Here is an 18,485-nt window from a genome sequence, read left to right as displayed (position 1 = left end):
ACCATATCTCCACCATGGCTCCTATGGTTTCCCAGTCATGTTTGAGATTTGACTGCATGCTCTCCTCTCATTTCTCTCTCTGTAATGGGGTTCAGTGGCACCTGAGTGGAAAATTAGTCCTGCCTCAATGATGCAAGTCCATGTGGGATTGTGTGTGGGCGTCAATCTTTTTAATCTGCTCAAAGTTTTTTATTTCAAATGCAGAGGAAACAATGTGTTGTTGTCTTGATGAGTCTTTAATGAACAGATCTACTTGTTAACTACTATCAGCGGAGGCCATTTTTGAATCCTGTATGATATTTTGAGTTATCATCACATGGTCCTGCTTCTCTTTATGAGTCATCTCTACACGCATGACTTGGGAGACAGTATGTATCATCACATACAGGCTTGATAATAATGCAGTGGCTGAATGGGCATAATGGCCGGTTCCTTCATGGTCCATTCAGTGGACATGCAGGCACGGGGATGACAGTGAGGACACTAAGTCAACGCCCGCCAGGCTACACTCACTTTGATGTCCCCGGTGTTATTGTCCATGTCAAGGTTATAAAAAAAAAAAGGTGCAGGTCAAAAATGATGATGCATGCAATGTTGTCATCTCATGAAGGTGAATACAACAGTCGGAGCTGGTGTGGATGGAGGGATGGATGAATCATGGGCGCTGCTCTCTCCATCCCTCGCTGCCTTTTATAAGAAATGTCTTTATTCTGGGTTGACTCACCCGGTTAAATAGATGTCATGAAACACCTCGCGGAGCCTCCACAGGTTCATTTCAACTCACTCAATCACAGGAACAAAGAGATGTAAAGATGTGACATTAATATCTGTATCTGTTGTTACTGAATCACCATAAACCAAGTGTGTTTGACATCCCAAGGTCAATTTCTATGTGCACATTTCCCATGCAAGTCTCCATCCTCCATCCTGTGACACCCACCCACACCTGCAGACACACACACGCGCTCAGAGGGGTGAGCATACGTCACTGGTGTTTTTCCTTTTGGCTTTTTAGGCTCCTTAAAGTGGATTGTGGCTGTCAGCGGCACTCAGGGAGGCTTCATTAGTCGTCAGTGGGAGGAAAGGCTGTGACTCACGCCTGCGTGAAGAGACCAATGGGCAGCCGCAGCCTGAGATATATAAATAACGAATAAAGAAAAAAATATATTCTTAAGGGAGAAAGGGTCAGTTGCGCGCCGCTGGATGGGATTTTATTAGTGCGCTCCGCTGCTATATACTCCACCGTCTCCGCCACTGGACTGTGTCTCTGTCGCGCCTTTGGGTGGCGATTCTAACATCTCCACTTCTAGTTTCTCTGGACTCGACAACCTGTGCGCCCGAGAGCCGGTAAGATGCCTCCTCCGTCTATTCCAGCTGCGCCCTTATAACATATGTTTTGATATAAAGACAGAATAGTGTTGATCACAACGTCAGAGAGAAATTAAATTATGTGAATAAGAAAATAAAACTGTCCTTGGAGAGAAAATAGTCCTAGATGAGTGTCTCTCATTGCGCGGTGACATTGAGTGATGACAGTGTGGGAGACGCTTGTTCAAAGCGCAGCTTAATTGAAATGTCGATTGCCGAGTCAATACAAGTGAATGGCATGTGGTTATTTTTGTGGACATTATGGTTAAATATCATCAATAATTGTTTAATAAATCAATCTTATTTACAATGGGAGTGATCAGGCTTCTCTGACATTTATTATTTTAATTTATTTTCGACTGACATCTCATCCAAAACAGGCAGAGAGGAGTCAATCTGTTTTAATCTTATTGTTTTCCTGAAACAAATATCAGCTGTTATCTGTGTGTGTTTATGACAGATAAGCTCAGATGTGTCTGATTACAAAAATCATAAATATAATAAATGTATTTTTCTCCAAGGAGCCACTTAGAAAATACCGCCTCTATTTCTTCCATATTCAGATCCCTGGTAACTTTTTCATTTATTTTGGTTTTGGACATTATCATGAGCATTTGGTGTGAGAATTATGGATTGCTGTTTCTAAAAGTAACACACCCATATAGGCATTATGTTTTCACCATAAGTATTTATCTAGGGCGTTCTGCTTGTGCGTCGTGCGCAATCCACTCCACATTGCGCTCTTTGAATCACAGCCCACCCAGCCATCCCTCAGGAATAACTCGATCCTGTGGACGCACACATCATTTTCTGATCATTCACCCTCCTCTACCAATCAAACTCATTGTAATAACTCAAATATATATATGTATGTATAGGCCATACCTATATATTCATAGGATAAGGCGATCTGGTCAGCCCTAACCTTGGACCGTTTTATTTGCAGTTGAATTATCCCCCAGCTGGAGATCAGATAACAGAGGACTGATGGCCACGTCTGAACCGAGAGCCACCGGCGGGGACCCGGACCCCAACTCCGCCAATTTAAGACCTCCGTCCACAAGTAAGGGCCCCTCTCCTCCCTCGTCTGATGATCCTGCTTCCACCCCTGGGGGTGTAGATTCCCGTTATAAGCGCTCATGGCTGTGCGTAAACAGCTTACTGGAGCGGACAGAGACGTGGTGCCTTGCTCAGAGACACTCTTGCAGTGCTATTGCCAACAACACACCTCTCCGCCTGTGGCTGCCTCTCTGTCTCCCTCTCCCCTCCTTCTCTGTCTGATAAAAGCGACTCTCTCCCGGGCCATTTGCTGTGCCGGCTCCGTCGTTAATCATTGCGGTTAAAAACAGAGCCATCACAGCTGCCTGTCGCTGTCTGGAGGATCAGCGGTGCTCACCAGGCTGTGGACCCGGCGCAGAATTTACGCGCACTTAAGGCAAAGATATTTATAATGATCCAAGGGCGTGTTTGTGATAATGATACAGACTAAATGCCGTTCACGAAAACACATTTCTTTCATAAGTGAATGTCTTGCCCTATTTTCTTGCCCTTGGGATTTTCTGTTGCATTTTTCGAAAGATTTCGTCAAAGTCCTTAAAATCCTGCCGGTTTTATTCTCTGATGATTTATGTTTGTCATCATTCGCCTTATCTCTGGATGTTTAAGGCCTTCAGACCCTCGGATTTTATTGATTAGTGTTGTAGAATTCTATGCAGCTCATTTCTTTTTAAAAAACGTGCCTGAGTCTATTTATAGGAACATTAACCCATGGGTTAATTCATCATTTTAAGCCTTTGTCGCGTTCGCAAAATCGTCTCCATTATGGTGCACTTGAGCAGCCATCTGCAGTGCAACGCACAGAAACAATTACAGGCTTTTTTTTTTGTCTTCAGCCAAACGTTATAAAGGAAATGAGCTGTATTTCCTGAGGGGCCAAAGTTCACTTTTAATTTCATGAATTTCCCCTCGTTAAACTGAGTATATTTTTAAGCCTGTATTTATTTGTGGCCCTTGGGCGCTAATAAATGTCTCTAAAGTATCAGAGTTATTTGAAATGTGAAAAAGGCCCATTAAAAGAAGAAGATGTTTGTTTTTGTCTGACTTGCTCATGTAGCTGCTGCTGCTGCTGGATGTTGCCATTATCTCTCCGCCACGCTCCATCTCATGCCTGGCGCGGCTTCCAGTGTCTGTGCGTGTGCGTGTCTGTCTGCGTGTATGCATTGGCCTCAGCACTTCGAGCTGTTTTTCTCCCCCATTCTCTCTCTCTCTCAGGGTGAAATTGCTTCAGTAAATTTAAATAGGCTCCTTGGTTTTGTTTTGAAAGTTTTCCATCAGGTGCACTCTGTGCCGCCGCCTCCGGCGTGCGCTCTGCATTTTATTCCTTCTGGCTTCTTCTGCTCCATCTCACGCATGTCCACGCTCGGCTCTGTGTGGTGTGTGTATGTGACCACTATACAGTAAGTTTCTGCATCGAGCCTGCTATATACTTCCCCGGCCACAGACATTACCAGCTCGCTCCAGTCACACACCGTGTTTCACTCAATTAATTCCTGCCCTCCTCCGTGAGCTCATTTCACGGGTGTTAATTCCACTCCGCCCCTTGGCTGGGTGTGTGAGCCACTGCCGGTCCCTATTGATTGAACCTAAATCGGAAATGTTATCAGACTCATCCCCTTATGATCAGTGGTAAATAAAAAAGGTGTATGAGTAAAAAAGAAATCACGGCAAACGACCTCAGTGTTCATGCGTCACACACCTGGCCAAGAGCCGTGCGCATCACGCCTCCACTGTGCCCACATGTGCTGCTTTATATGGCTTTATCCATCATGGTGTCCACGTGTAATCCCAGCGGCCTGCACATGATGAAACTGAAAAGGTTCATTCTGTTTTAGCTAACGAATATGCGTGGATGCACGGATGCACACGGAAACTGGGGATGAAGATCTGTGGTAAGTTTTTTACGCAGGGGCCCTGCAAGACCCGCTTCACGCAACTTAATGTTTGTGCTGTATTTTACTGTTTTTGAGATCCCGGAAGAAAAGTGCCGGAGAAGAATCTGTTTTTCTTTTGGCATATGTAGTCATTTTAAATTCTTCTTCATGGTTATTCTTTTCTATTTATTATAATTATGCATTTCATCTGTATAACGATTTTCAATGAAACTCAGAGACACCAACGACTTAAAATATGAGATGAAGAAGAATGAAAGACACACTAAAGATAACAACATAACATTGACAAATAATGAAAGCACTTCTGAAGTGGAAATGTTGATTTATCTATTTTCAGTGTTTATATTTTGAGGCCTTCTGAATTATAGGCCATGGTAAAGGCTGCTTAGAGCAGGGCCATCCATGACTGTCACTGTGCGTTTCCATCCTGTAAAGGTCAGTGGACATTAGCCTGTAGGTCTGATGATGATCAGATCCCCCGACCCCCCTGAACCCCATGTCTTTTTCATTTTCATCAGTGGGAGAAAAAAATTCAGGAGACAAGCCTGGGAATATGGGTTATGCAGTCCAGAGCATCTATTAAGTTAGATAGTAAATGAAGGAGCGTTTCCATTTTCCATTCACCTCTTTGGCGACATATCTTCAGATGACAGTTACATATCACAGTGGAGAGCAGCGGATGTGACGTTGCAGGGAAGGTGTGTTTATCCTCCATCGTCTAAAGCAATTAGGTTCTTTTTAGCAGGAGCAGTGTTTTTAAATATTTAGAAAAATACGTCACTTGTTAAGAATTTTTGAGTGATCAAGGATTTTTTAAAGTTAATCCAATCATGTGTGGCTTTGAATTAAAGCAATAGAGCAAACAGAAAACAAGGACTGACTTAATGAACCTTACTGAATCAGGAGTTGTTCATGGATGTTGGACATATAATTGGCCCCTATGTGTAAATTGTGGCCCCTTGATGCCCCCTTAGAAAAAACGCTAGATCCTTCACTGCTTTTAACCGACCTAAAATTCTGAATGAATTTAGTTTTTTCTTGCACATATTGAAGATGAATGCCGTAGATGTGATCAATTTTCACATATTATCGAATATGTTTCATATTTCTGAGATTGGGAAACTGATCATTAGATTTTGATTGGTTCTGTAAGGACATGAAATGGAAATAATACTATACTGTTTCTATATGAGGGTCTCATACATGTCTATTGATCTCTGAAGGTGTCATTTAGAATTTAACGAGCAAGATATCCTCGAGTTTTCAGTGAAGGAAACAGGAGACTATTATTATTTTACAGCGTGCATGGGGCTTTACCACATTTTTGCGCGCAATTAGGCCCACAGTCATTATGCTGCAGATAGAGAGAGGGGCCTGTATATGCAGAAATCTGATCGATCACGGAGTTGCGAACACACACGGATCACAGACAGGCCTCAGACTGCTCCGGGGCTCTGTACATCCTTCATTAACCCCTCTTTATGGGCTGTGTGTTTACTGGCTGCATGGATCATCTCCGCGGGCTGTCCTGCGCACTGAGCCGCTCAGTCTGAGGACAGGAGGAGCTGGGTGGATGGGTGGGTGCTTCCTGACCCGGGGAGTGGTCGTGATGTCACACAGGGTGGGGAGGCCACCCCTAACACGTGGTGCCTATTGCTTGAATGTGTGTGTGTGTGTGTGTGTGTGTGTGTGTGTACATGTGGCCTATAAATAAGTTTGGCCTCGACTGGAAAAGCATTTCTGATGAATGCATAAGTGCAGTAGGAGCTGACTTTAGAACACAGACATAATTTCAATAGCGACCCCATCACCTACATTTTGTATAAATAATACAGAATATTTGGACATTTATTATTTAGTTATAATATCATTTATTTTTTATTTTTTTGGTCTCATAATTTAAGTCTTTTTACGTGCCTGGGATGGACGTGTTTGGTGATAACTGCTGCCCTCTACCGTGTAACACCCTAGGGTTCCTGCAGAAGAACAACAGCATGGAGGAGAAGGGCAGGCTCACAGGCCAGAAGAATCTACTGTCCTGTGACAACAGTGACCGGGAGACGGGCTTCCGCCACACTGAGAATGACTTCTCCAACCTGTTCGCAAGAGGTGAAAGACACGTACAAACAAACAAACCTATACTTAAAAAACTACACTGACGTAAAAACCTACTGCTATGTAAAAATCTATAGCTATGCAAAGACATATAGCCACATTAAAAAATTGCTACATATAAACCTATAACAATGTAAAAACATTATTATTAATAATAATATTCATTACAATAACAATAATAGTCTTGATAGTAATAATGGTTGAGTGTTGGTGCTTTTTTATCTCATCTCATCTCCCGAAGAATTTGAGTGACATCATATCTGCAGTTTTTTTTATTTGTAAACTTTATTTAGTTATTTATATTTGTAAAATATTATTAGTCTTAGACTAGGAGTATAATGACAATAAAGATCTTTGAATATTGGAATCTTGAAACACTGACTAAATGGCACAGCTTTCTAATGGCTACAGTATTTGAAATTCTGCCTTTAATCCTCAGACCTGCTGCCAGCCAAAAATGGAGAGGAGCCCACCATACAGTTTTTGTTGGAGGTGGTTGACATCCTCACCAACTACGTCAAGAAGACCTTCGACCGCTCCACCAAGGTGCTGGACTTCCACCACCCTCACCAGCTGCTGGAGGGCATGGAGGGCTTCAACCTGGAACTCTCCGACCAGCCTGAGTCTCTGGAGCAGATCCTGGTGGACTGCAGGGACACGCTCAAGTATGGCGTCCGGACAGGTGGGTCAGGGCAGCATCAGCAGATAATGAGCTGGGAATGTGGCCTTATTTTGACCATGATTCAGTCAGGCACATTACTCTATAAATCATAACAAAATAGGCCTTTTATAGCTTTAAAATTGCTTCACATTCATTGTATGATATTAACCTCTCCAGTAATATTATAATTAACAGTGGACCTATTTAAATACGTCAATTGTATCACTTCTGATGTGACTTGATTCTAACTGTACACAGGTGAGCTCATCACGAACCTTAGTGACAGAGCGGTTTCCCAGACAATGTATACAGCTTATTAAGAGGACTGGATTATTCATTGTCCCCCTGGTGATTCACTTGACATCCTCCTTTTCTTTCCCCCTCCACTTATTAAAGCACGTGTCGCCTGAGGGGATCCTAACACGGCCTGTTTCAAGCCGTTAGAGACGACAGCGCTCAAACTGTCCCGTGGGTTTTATACATCACACTTACAAGTCACTTCTCACATGGAGACGTGCTGTTTTCTTTTTCTTATTTTTATAGTTCTGGAAGGAAGAGCTGTCCTTGGTGCTGAAAATATCTTTCCCACAGCATAAGATTAGTTTTTCCTATTTGAAATATATAGGCTATTTAAAGCAACTTCGTACAAAGCACACATTTATAATGTGAGCCACACAGCACTATACACTAGCAAGGTGCTTATATATCCATGAGTGCATTTAGGCTCCAGGCCTGTGTGTGTGCAGGCACCTTTGAGTGTAAATGGCTGTCATGCAGCCTTGTTACCAGTGTAATTATGGTACACTGAGCTCGCTATGTCACATCCCTCAGGTTTCACATTCGGCCAAGGGAATAAAAAATGAAAGCACACCTTCGTATTTTGTTTATTTTATTAGGTTATTTTCACAATCAGAATGAAGGGGTCTGTATTATCCTGTAGGAGTTTATAGTCTTTATATGACTTCATAAAGCTGCTTTTGTCCTCAAGGTTGCAGAACACTATGTCCTGATTGCTTTCTCTTTATAACAATCATGATTTTTTCCTTTATGACCGCATGTTATTTTGTGTTCAGGTCACCCACGCTTTTTCAACCAGTTGTCCTCTGGTCTGGACATCATCGGTCTGGCTGGAGAGTGGCTTACCTCCACCGCTAACACCAACATGTAAGTCGTACAGTACGCTGCTCCACTTGTTTGCGTGTCTGTGCATAAGACAGTCATCTGTACAGGGGGAACACCTCCACATGTCATGAGAGGACATCAGAGATTTCCTCTTTGTAGGCCACTGGAAACAGCCCGCAGTCATCATCATATAAAGTCGCGCATGGTGTTACCCTCAGCTCTCTCCACCATTGGTCCCAACCAACAACCTCTGAAGGCAGTTATATAAAGTGTTTGTCTTGTCCTGTAGAGAGCATGTGTTGACAGACGATAGGCTGCCACTGTGTGTACTGTATATCGGAGGCCGCCCAGCCCCAGGGGTGGTTAGATTGCATATTGATCTCAGGTCACAGTTACATGGTGGCCCAGTCTGATAGAGGGCATGGACCACATCAACATCACACACTCTCAACACACACACACACACACACACACACACACACACACACACACACACACACACACACTCACACACACACACACACACACACACACACACACACACACACACACATGCATGTACTGCAAATAAGCTATAACCCTGCAATCACTAGAATAGAATAAGGGACATCATAATAATACAACTGTACAATATCAGTACAGAACAAACGTACACATGAACACACACACACACACACACACACACAAACAGTTGTTTCTCCCTGACTTCAGAGGACATAACATGGCTTACATTGATTTCCATAGTTACTACTTACCTTAACCGAACACTTACCTTAACCTTCACCTTAACCTAACCTCACCAAAATCTTAACCTAAACCTCATTCTGTGCCTTCTCTCGGTCCTTTTAACTTCCTCACTCTAAAAAGCTGCAGCTAATGATTATTTTAATTATCAATTAATCTCCCAATTACTTCCTTGTTTATTGTAGTTATAGTGTTTATTTTTCAGTTTAATAAATGCATAATATCCTCACATGTTTTGTCTGACCAACAGTGTAAAACATGAAAATATAAAATAATTTCTGCCTAAGAAACAGAAAATGTTACAAATCCTCACAACGTTGGAGCTGAAACCAGAATATCTTTGTCATTTTTTTGCATGTAAATCATTGAGTCCTTTCTTCAGATCACTTATGTTTGAGAGCGAAATCAGAGCATGACAGCAAAATCAACAGAGCTCATTACAATTACAAGGACTAAGCTGCACATTAAAAACACAGAAAAGTGACACAACAGCATTTAAACAAACAAAGCAGAATCAGTCAATGGATGAGTAAAATGAATATGTTACGGTTTCAATCTTACATGTGACAACCTGGAGTTTTATGGTACAACTTGACATGGAGCTGCAAAGACAGCAGGACACATTCTAAACAGCAGGCAGGAGACCATATCCACAAATTGAGTATTCAGCGACTCTGGCTGCTGTTTTCTCCTAAGGATAATAAACCAAAAGCTGAAGGAGAACTGAGACACTTAATTTATCCCATTTCTCAAAACATTAGCTTAGGAACCCACCCTCCTCTTAGTAGAAACTTTCCCATCTCATCTCCTGGTTGGGAGACTGCCCCAAGAGAAAGGGACACTGAATTCACACACTGGCAGACACACACTCGTGCACACTCTCTTAATGACACTTACACACACACACACAGCTCTGGCTGTCCCAGATACAGCATCTAGAGTTTCCAGTCCATTGACTGCAGGCTCATTGAGAGCTGGTCTTAGCAGATAGGCCAGCTGGGCCCCACACTGATACACAATGTCCTCCGGCTGCACAGAAAACCCTGTCGCACTGTGGAAACTGGCTGCCGCAGCTCCCCGCGGAGAGTCATTCTGGCTCCATTGTCCCTGTGGATACAGACTAACCCAGTGGTCCTTTGAGGGGCTGAAAGGAGAGTTTGGTCGGGGTCAGAGGGTTAGTCACATAGACAGGCACACACTCAAACACAGACTCACACACATCGAGTGCCCTTGATGACGATAATAAGGGCATTTAGGGGCCGTCCCTGGAGACGGGCAGGTGACTGAGGGGTAATTTTCACCCTGAAAAGACTCTGATTGTGATAATGATCACCATTATTGTCATTATGGCGTGAAATGACTCACAGACAGAAGGAGAATTTTAAAAAGGTTGTTTGATGCGGTGAGATGAGCAAGATATTAGATATTATTCTGATCCTTGTACGAAGCATAATTCTAATTAAAATATATATATATTTCAATCATCATGATGTGAAATTGGAGCAGTGCAGAATGACACATTTTGACTTTGTGATTTTATCTTCACGGTCCATCATCAGCAGTCATATTCAGGTTTATTAAGAAGAAGCTACAGTTACAGTCAAATCCTCACCAGGCATAATTAAAGAAGAAATATCTCTTTTTTCTATTCTCTATGTTTTTCCTTCCTCTTTTCCCCCTTAATCATTGCTGTCATCTTTTCTTCTTGTTGTCCTTTGTGCCCTCTCCTCGCTCTGCTTCCACATCCCCCCTCCTCTTCTTCAGTCGTCCTCCTTGGTTTCTTTACACTGCTACATCTCACAGCTCTTTATCCATCCTCCTCACCACCCAAACTACAAACTCCTTCATTCCTTGTTAAAGACATGGAGAGGAATCAAAGGGGACAGGAGATAATGTTATTGTTGTTTTAGTTGGGGATGATGGTGGTGGCTGATGGCAGTGGGGGAGTGTTGTGTAGCTGGCCTCATTAGACGCAGGGTAAACAGGGATCAGTCCTGAGGGTGTGTGTGTGTGTGTGGGTGGCAGTGAGATGCCCTGTCAGTTAGCCAAAGCCAAGGCTCGAGCATTATGTGACACATTGAACCTACTTTCTCCAAGAGTTTTGTTCTGGTGTCGTTTATGGGCCGGTCATTTTATTATTTGTTCTCTGACATACTACTGTCTTTTAATCTTTTCCGTTTTCTCTCTTAAAATGACAGAGTAAAATTGATAATCATGGTCTCTTCCTCAATTCCTGTGTTTCGGTGCCAACGGAAGCTGTTATCTCCTTAAAACACTCTGTCTTTCACTCTCTCTCTGTCTCTCTCACACACACACACACACATTCAAGTCCTCTCAACCATCAAATCAGCCCCATTCAGGCTCGCCAGTGAGATTGGCAGGGCTGACAGATAGCCATCAGAGCTTTGTGTGCTTTAATTAAACTACTGAGTGATTTTTAGGAGGCATTTGAATATGAATGTTTGCTGCGCTACTCCTATCAGACACTTTTTAATTAGCCCAGTCAGCACCAGCTCCACTTTGTGCTCTGTGGATGGAATTATAGCAGAGCTAATGAAAACCAGTGTGTGTATGTGTGTGTGTGTTTGGCCCCTCTAATCTACCAGTGTGTGCAATCTTATTTTATTCAAGCAGTTATTAATTCTACTACTACTACTAATACTACTACTAATAATAATAATATATTTTTGGATATAGTGTTAGGTCTTAAGTGTTAACTCGAGTTACTTTGGACCCCAAAGCAGAGACTGAAATACAGGTGATGATAAATAAAAGAGTTTATTGCACAAAAAAAGAAGAAACAAAGAGCAGTGGAGGCAGAGAGCAGAGCAGGCTGGCTGGTGGAAACCCAAGCAGGAGAGTTCACTGCACTGAAGACTCAATGTAGGCAAGCAACAAGGCACACACAATATCTGGGTAATAAACAGAGAAGAAAAACACTGGTGAGGAACATCCAAAAAACAAGAGCCTCGAAGATTCACAAGAAACACACAGAGCAACTACAGGACGAGACGAAATGATCGGGTAGAGTAGTGGAGTGAAGACCAGGCTTCTATGGGCAGGTAGATGAGTTGAGTGGAAGCAGGTGAGCCTTGTCTGCTGCAGGAGAAACCAGCCACACCCCCTGACACACACATGCCCTGCAGGAGAAAAAACAGAAGGGGGGGGGGGGGGCACAGAAAACATACAACAAAACAAACACAGAATCATCACATATAGCACTTCTTAAAACAAGGTACTCGTGCTTCACAACAAAAAAAAGTAACATAAAAGCCCAGTCATAAAAGAATAAAAACCCTAAACGTGTGAAATTCAAGCGTGACCAATAATAAAAACTACATTTTAAGCTTTGTAGTGATTTTGACTGACATGCTGCTTCATGAATGATGTGATTGACAGGTTCACCTACGAGATTGCTCCAGTGTTTGTGTTGATGGAGCAGCTGACTCTGAAGAAGATGATAGAGATGATTGGTTGGCCCAGCGGAGAGGGGGACGGCATTTTTTCACCAGGTTAGTCATTCAAACCTCATCCATATCCAAATTAATTATAATATAATTATGTTTTAACAACCCAATTAAGTTACATCATTTTAACGACAATATTATACTTGTGTACCTTCTGCTGTCCATGGTTCATATGTGATGTGTCGTTGCTCAACAGGGGGCGCTATCTCCAACATGTACAGCGTGATGATTGCACGTTACAAGTATTTCCCAGAGGTCAAGACCAAGGGCATGTCTGCTGCTCCTCGCCTCGTCCTCTTCACATCCGAGCATGTACGTGACCATGAACAGACACGCGCACACACACACACACACACACACACACACACATAATTTTAAGTATCGTAATAAAGTAAGTGCCATGCTTCATTGACTGCAGATTGAGGCCATTGAAGAAGTCCCGTAGTAATCAGTCGGTCTATTTGAATCAAGCCAATGGCTATTTTAATGGATTCGTTTTTGCTTTTATCACATCTACTTCTGTCTATAAAGAATTGCACAGCTGACAACATGGCAGCCAGTAAGACAAAGCTCGTGCTGCAATTAGCTCACAAAATCACCGCTCTCCTTGAGTTGAGCAGTTATTTCAAGGAGTGGTGAGTTATTGTCCTAATGTGCGTCCCCCTATAGAGCCACTACTCCATAAAGAAGGCCGGCGCCGCTTTGGGCTTTGGTACGGAGAATGTCATCCTACTGAGCACAGATGAGAGGTACGGGATTCACTATAGGGAAAGGCAATCTGTTTAGAGATTGAGTAAAAATATGTGTATGCTGAGTATAGCCATGATAGAGATGCACGGCTCTGCATTGTTTCAGGGGAAGAGTCATTCCTGCAGATCTGGAGGCCAAGATCATTGATGCCAAACAGAAGGTTGGTGTCTTCCCTACATTTTCGTTTGCTGTTATTTATTTTTTATCAATCTCTCTCTGCTTTTTACTCGCCTACCAAGATGTTCTCCTTCTAATCTGTACGTGTGGTGATTCTGCAGGGATATGTGCCACTGTTTGTGAACGCCACAGCTGGTTCTACTGTGTACGGAGCATTTGACCCCATAAATGAGATCGCTGACATCTGTGAGAAGTACAACTTGTGGCTGCACGTGGATGTAAGTAGGTCTAATGATAAGACAATACAAAAATAAATAAATTAAAAGGAGTTACATCGAGAAAAAAGAGAGTGCAGTGCTGTGTAAGAAATTAGTAGTTATTTGATTTAATAACAGACAGTGACAAAAAAGTTTTCAGGATCTACCCACTGATTCCACAAATATCTGCTCCAACAGATCAATATGGTAACCTTATTATTTTTATTTCAACATATCGAGGACTGACACAAACATTCATGGCTGTCACAGGTGCTTATCTCCATTATGGCAGCAACATTCAGGGAATCATTTCCTCTCCAGCAATTTGTCTTCGTGTTGTTGCTGCAATGATGCTTTTATTTTGAAAACTAGTGTAATTGCGTCTGAAGATTGTGTCAATAGTCAACATGCAATGTATGAAGAAATAACTCCACTTAAATAAATAATTCAAACTTATACATAAACCATATACTTTAACAGTAATAAAACAAATTCACTTTCATTTTATGAAAAAAACATTGATCAAACAACAAATCTTCACTGCAGATAAACCAGGTAGGATGAACACAATGTTCTCAAACTTCACTCTGCACCATAGACTGTTTATAAAAAGATCTGAACACAACGTCCTGCACACAAACAATAAAAAGTGACAGTGTATTGTTGAGCTGTTTGATTGACAATAATGACAAGGAATGATTCTGAAAGGGCTCTGGAGCTTTAACACAGGCCAAGAAAACAGCTCATTCCAAACAGGGAGGTTGAGAACATTCACTGCAGTGGTTTCAAAGAACTAAGAGTTAGAGTGTACCTGCAGTTCTGGATGGTTTACAACGTAGCAGTAGATCAGAAATGTATTTTGACCCTGAGCAGTTCAGTGCTTTATAGTAGTAATACCATGTCCTGGTCTGTGTAACAGTAACAGTAAGTGTCTTGTCTCCTCAGGGAGCATGGGGTGGTGGACTGCTGATGTCCAGGAAGCATCGTCATAAGCTCAGCGGAGTTGAGAGGTGAGTGCACGCTAATAAATGGTTTAAAACTTTCAGTGAATCTAAATCAGTACATTAAGACGTTGATGAAACGTTGCAGGGCCAACTCTGTCACATGGAACCCTCATAAGATGATGGGCGTGCCTCTGCAGTGCTCTGCCATCCTGGTCAGAGAGAAGGTACAGCAAACACACACTGGTGCTGACATGTCGTGAGCAGGTTGGAACAGAGGGTTAATAAGTGATGTGTGCTCTGTGTTCATGTGCAGGGGATCCTGGCAGGCTGTAACTCCATGTGCGCTGGCTACCTGTTCCAACCGGACAAACAGTACGACGTCACATACGACACGGGGGACAAGGCCATCCAGTGCGGCCGACATGTCGACATCTTTAAGTTCTGGCTCATGTGGAAGGCCAAGGTGAGATAGAGTGAAATGGAAACACATGTAGATCAGCTTAATCTGAAATCATCCTTTTTATCAACATATACAAATGTCCTCTGGGAAAAAGGAACGGTCGCAGTGGTAATCATAAAACAGATTCTGTTACTTCATTAACAACGTGTCTTTTTTTGATTATTTCCTGATTCCTCCTGCAGGGCACCATCGGGTTTGAACAGCACATTGACAAGTGTCTGGACCTGTCTCAGTACCTGTACAACAAGATCAAGAACAGGGAGGGATATGAGATGGTGTTTGATGGAGTGGTGAGCTTCTCTAACTTTCTACTTGAATAATGAAAGAAAAATTATTTTGGTTCACTAGCAAAAGGGGCAAGAAAGAACCTTGTAAGAGAATTAAAGGTGTGGTTGGGTATTTGTTTCTGAAATCACTTTTATTAGCCATCAATAAATAACGAAAATAATTGTCTGTGGCCCTCACAGGACTGTAATAAACACATCATTTCATTCGGGCCTGTCTATCATCAACCAAGCAGCCTGCCTCTGTGCACCCTGCCCATGCTCACTACATAGACTGGATTCTCCAGCTGTAGAGATATACACCTCTGAAGCAGAGATGATAGCCAAACGTTTGCGGGCATGCCACAGAAAAGACGACTTCTAGTAGTTGTCAGGGACATAGCTTTGATGAGAGGACACCGGGATCATTAATCCTTAGCTAACAAAGAAAACATTGAATCCTATGAGATGTTCTTGCACTCTTCCCACTGCCTCCATCTTTCTTCATTTTCTTCTTTCTTTCTTTTTTTCAGCCCCAGCACACCAACGTTTGCTTCTGGTACGTACCACCCAGCCTGAGAGGCATGCCAGACGGTGATGAGCGGCGAGAAAAACTCCACAGGGTACAACACCTCTCATTTCTGCCCATCAGCATTCACATTTATCCCTCCTTTTCAATCACACAACCTATGGAGGATGATCATAGCAGGCTCCTCTTCAGAAGTCCAAGGTTCTGATTTGCTGTTTCTCTACTCCACCAGGTGGCACCGAAAATCAAGGCCATGATGATGGAGTCAGGGACAGTCATGGTGGGCTACCAACCCCAGGGCAATAAAGTCAACTTCTTCCGTATGGTCGTCTCCAACCTCGCGGTCACCCAGTCTGACATCGACTTCCTCATTGATGAGATTGAGAGGTTGGGTCACGACCTGTAGACCTCAGCCATCACTGCTGCCCCCTGCTGGTCTCTTATCTGTGATATTTCCAATATAAGATGTAATCAGCGAGGTGTAACACTCAGTGCTGCAGGCAGAGTAATGATAGGACGTGTTTGAGGTTCTTTCTTTGCCTTAAGCATTATGAATGTTTCTCCAAATGAAGAGAAACAGGCAATGAGAGAGACTCTAACTGTCCCATATAATTCCTTCTATAGAGAAAATATATAAAACAGTATCTGAAAGCTCCAGGTACAAATAACATAATAATGTGTGTGTGTGTGTGTGTGCGCGCTGTGGAATCTTGTCATGTCTGTGTGTGTGTGTGATCTACTTTCTCGTCCAATGCAGTTTGTCCCTTAATGTCTGTGTGTTTTTTCTTGAGTGTGTGTGTGAGTGTGATTAAATGATTGAAGGGGAAAAAGCACAGATCAAAATATTACAAATGATCAGAAATATTAATTCTGCTGTATCATACATTTCTTACACACAATTGAATCATTGGTGCTTTCGACTGTGTAATGCACCGACCTACTTGTCCGAGCCCCTCAAGCAGTGTGTGAGAGCTTGTGTGTGTGTGTGTGTGTGTGTGTGAGTGGACCCTGTGTTGTATTTTAGGCTAGCACTGTGTTAAAAATAAGCTAATGTGCACACCATAGGTACCAAGTGTCATAAACTGTGAGGTTTTAACCTCCAGTGACTGATTTTACTGTCTGCAATATTTTCCCTGGTAGAAATTTAAGATTTAAAATATCTGCAGCTTTCCCCATTCTGTAACAACATCAAACCTGTACAACACTGGCTCGTTCTCTGTTTCATGCAATCATGTGATGGCCATATGTGTTTATAACATTGTTCAAATATTAATATTTGATTATAATATATATATAAGTACAAATGTGTATTGCATTTCCACTGTTTGCAGATTCAGGTATTTTTTTGTAATTGTATCTTTATGCGTATTACATGGTAATACATTTGTAAATGTAATCACAGGAAGTGGAGTAAAGTTTATTTATAGTGATTTTGTCAGCCAAAGAAAGAGTCGGGAACAGAGCAATCCATTGTCCTTCATATATAAATATATATAAATATATAACTTCTTATAGATTATAGGTGTTTGTAAAATGTTATCTTGACCCTCGACTGCGATGCAATTTATATGGTGTGTTTCTTTCTGTGATTGCTGGTCTTTTTGACTGAATGTTTTGAGATGACTGGCCTTCTGATGAGATTAAGAATGACGTCTATATATATTCCTCTGGCAGTCGTGCTGGTCCTTTGTTTTTAGAGAGAAGCACAAGGATGTGAGAATGTACTCTCCTCTCGAGACTGGGAAGAAAGGATTATTGTATTTGTCTGAATCCTAATGCATTTACTGTAATATAGTATATTTATTGTAATACATATTACCTGTATACTCAGTGTTATAGGAGCTCAGTGGGATATTTTATGTAAAAAAAGAGTTCCTGTTTATGTCTTTGCACAATGTTCACCTTTCTTTCTTCCATTGTAAATGGGTGTGTACTATGGCAGTATTATATAAGAGTTATGTCCATAAAGTGTTTATGGTATCTAGGGACCATATGAAAATGGAACAATTGCATTAATCATATTTAAGGTAACCTGTGTACTGTATGTGGCCAGTGACTCCTGTACATAACCAATCCCAGCTGTAAGGGAATGTTTCCCAGGAGCTTTTCCGTAGGCACTTTAACACAATCATGCCATCTCGAAAAAGATCTTTAATAAAGTCTATTAAAGGAAAAACTGAGTGTTAATTATTGAAACACAAAAACTATTCGTCTTTCAGATATTTATTTTGCTCAATGGTTTTCCATCTGTAATTTATATGAAGATATTTGGGGTTTTGAGCTAAAACATCCTCCTTTGTCTCTGAAATGCCTGTTAGACGGCTACACACATACACACAGATGATTGCCTCTCTGCCTAATCTTCCTGGAGAAGGCTTTGTTTGGCCTCCAGCTGTGTGTCGGATTGGCTCCTCCAGTGTGAAACCCTCCTCTTCTATCTGCACCATTCTCTCGTGTACTTTTAGCTTTCCTCTCACATTCCTCCTCTCGCATCTCTTTTATCCCCTCGCTCATCCACTCTTTGCCTTCCACATATTCCTTATTCTCCTTTCATCTCTTCTCTTTTGCATTTATTCACCTACAAATGTACGTGCTGAAGCTGAAGCCACCATTTCACAGTGGAACAGAGCCTTTGCTTGCAGTGTTTCATAACCTTTACATGGAGGGAATAAAAATATGAGAGGGAGGAGAGGTTGTGGAGAGACGCTCAACTTCTACTTTGTGGACAACAGATATA

At 42.1% G+C, this 18,485-nt stretch overlaps 1 protein-coding gene across 2 annotated transcripts; it reads left to right on the top strand.

Annotated features, from left to right (window-relative positions):
• Nucleotides 1-1,205: 1,205 nt before the first annotated feature.
• Nucleotides 1,206-17,924, top strand: LOC109637556 (glutamate decarboxylase 1-like). Of its 2 annotated transcripts, XM_020100007.2 has the most exons (17): nt 1,206-1,347; nt 2,315-2,431; nt 4,260-4,316; nt 6,291-6,428; nt 6,874-7,116; nt 8,169-8,259; nt 12,361-12,473; nt 12,625-12,740; nt 13,098-13,177; nt 13,284-13,338; nt 13,457-13,573; nt 14,498-14,562; nt 14,642-14,720; nt 14,810-14,959; nt 15,139-15,246; nt 15,753-15,842; nt 15,981-17,924. In XM_020100007.2, exons 2-17 carry the CDS (start codon nt 2,356-2,358, stop codon nt 16,152-16,154), a joined length of 1,752 nt encoding a protein of 583 aa, XP_019955566.2. In that variant the 5' UTR covers nt 1,206-1,347; nt 2,315-2,355; the 3' UTR covers nt 16,155-17,924. The 2 variants fall into 2 exon arrangements, with proteins under 2 accessions (XP_019955566.2, XP_069366738.1); XM_069510637.1 differs by lacking the exon at nt 4,260-4,316.
• Nucleotides 17,925-18,485: the final 561 nt, after the last annotated feature.

The sequence above is a fragment of the Paralichthys olivaceus genome, chromosome 16, assembly GCF_024713975.1.
Source record: "Paralichthys olivaceus isolate ysfri-2021 chromosome 16, ASM2471397v2, whole genome shotgun sequence".
Taxonomy (NCBI): Eukaryota; Metazoa; Chordata; class Actinopteri; order Pleuronectiformes; family Paralichthyidae; genus Paralichthys; species Paralichthys olivaceus.
This window is presented reverse-complemented; position numbering and strand designations above follow the sequence as displayed.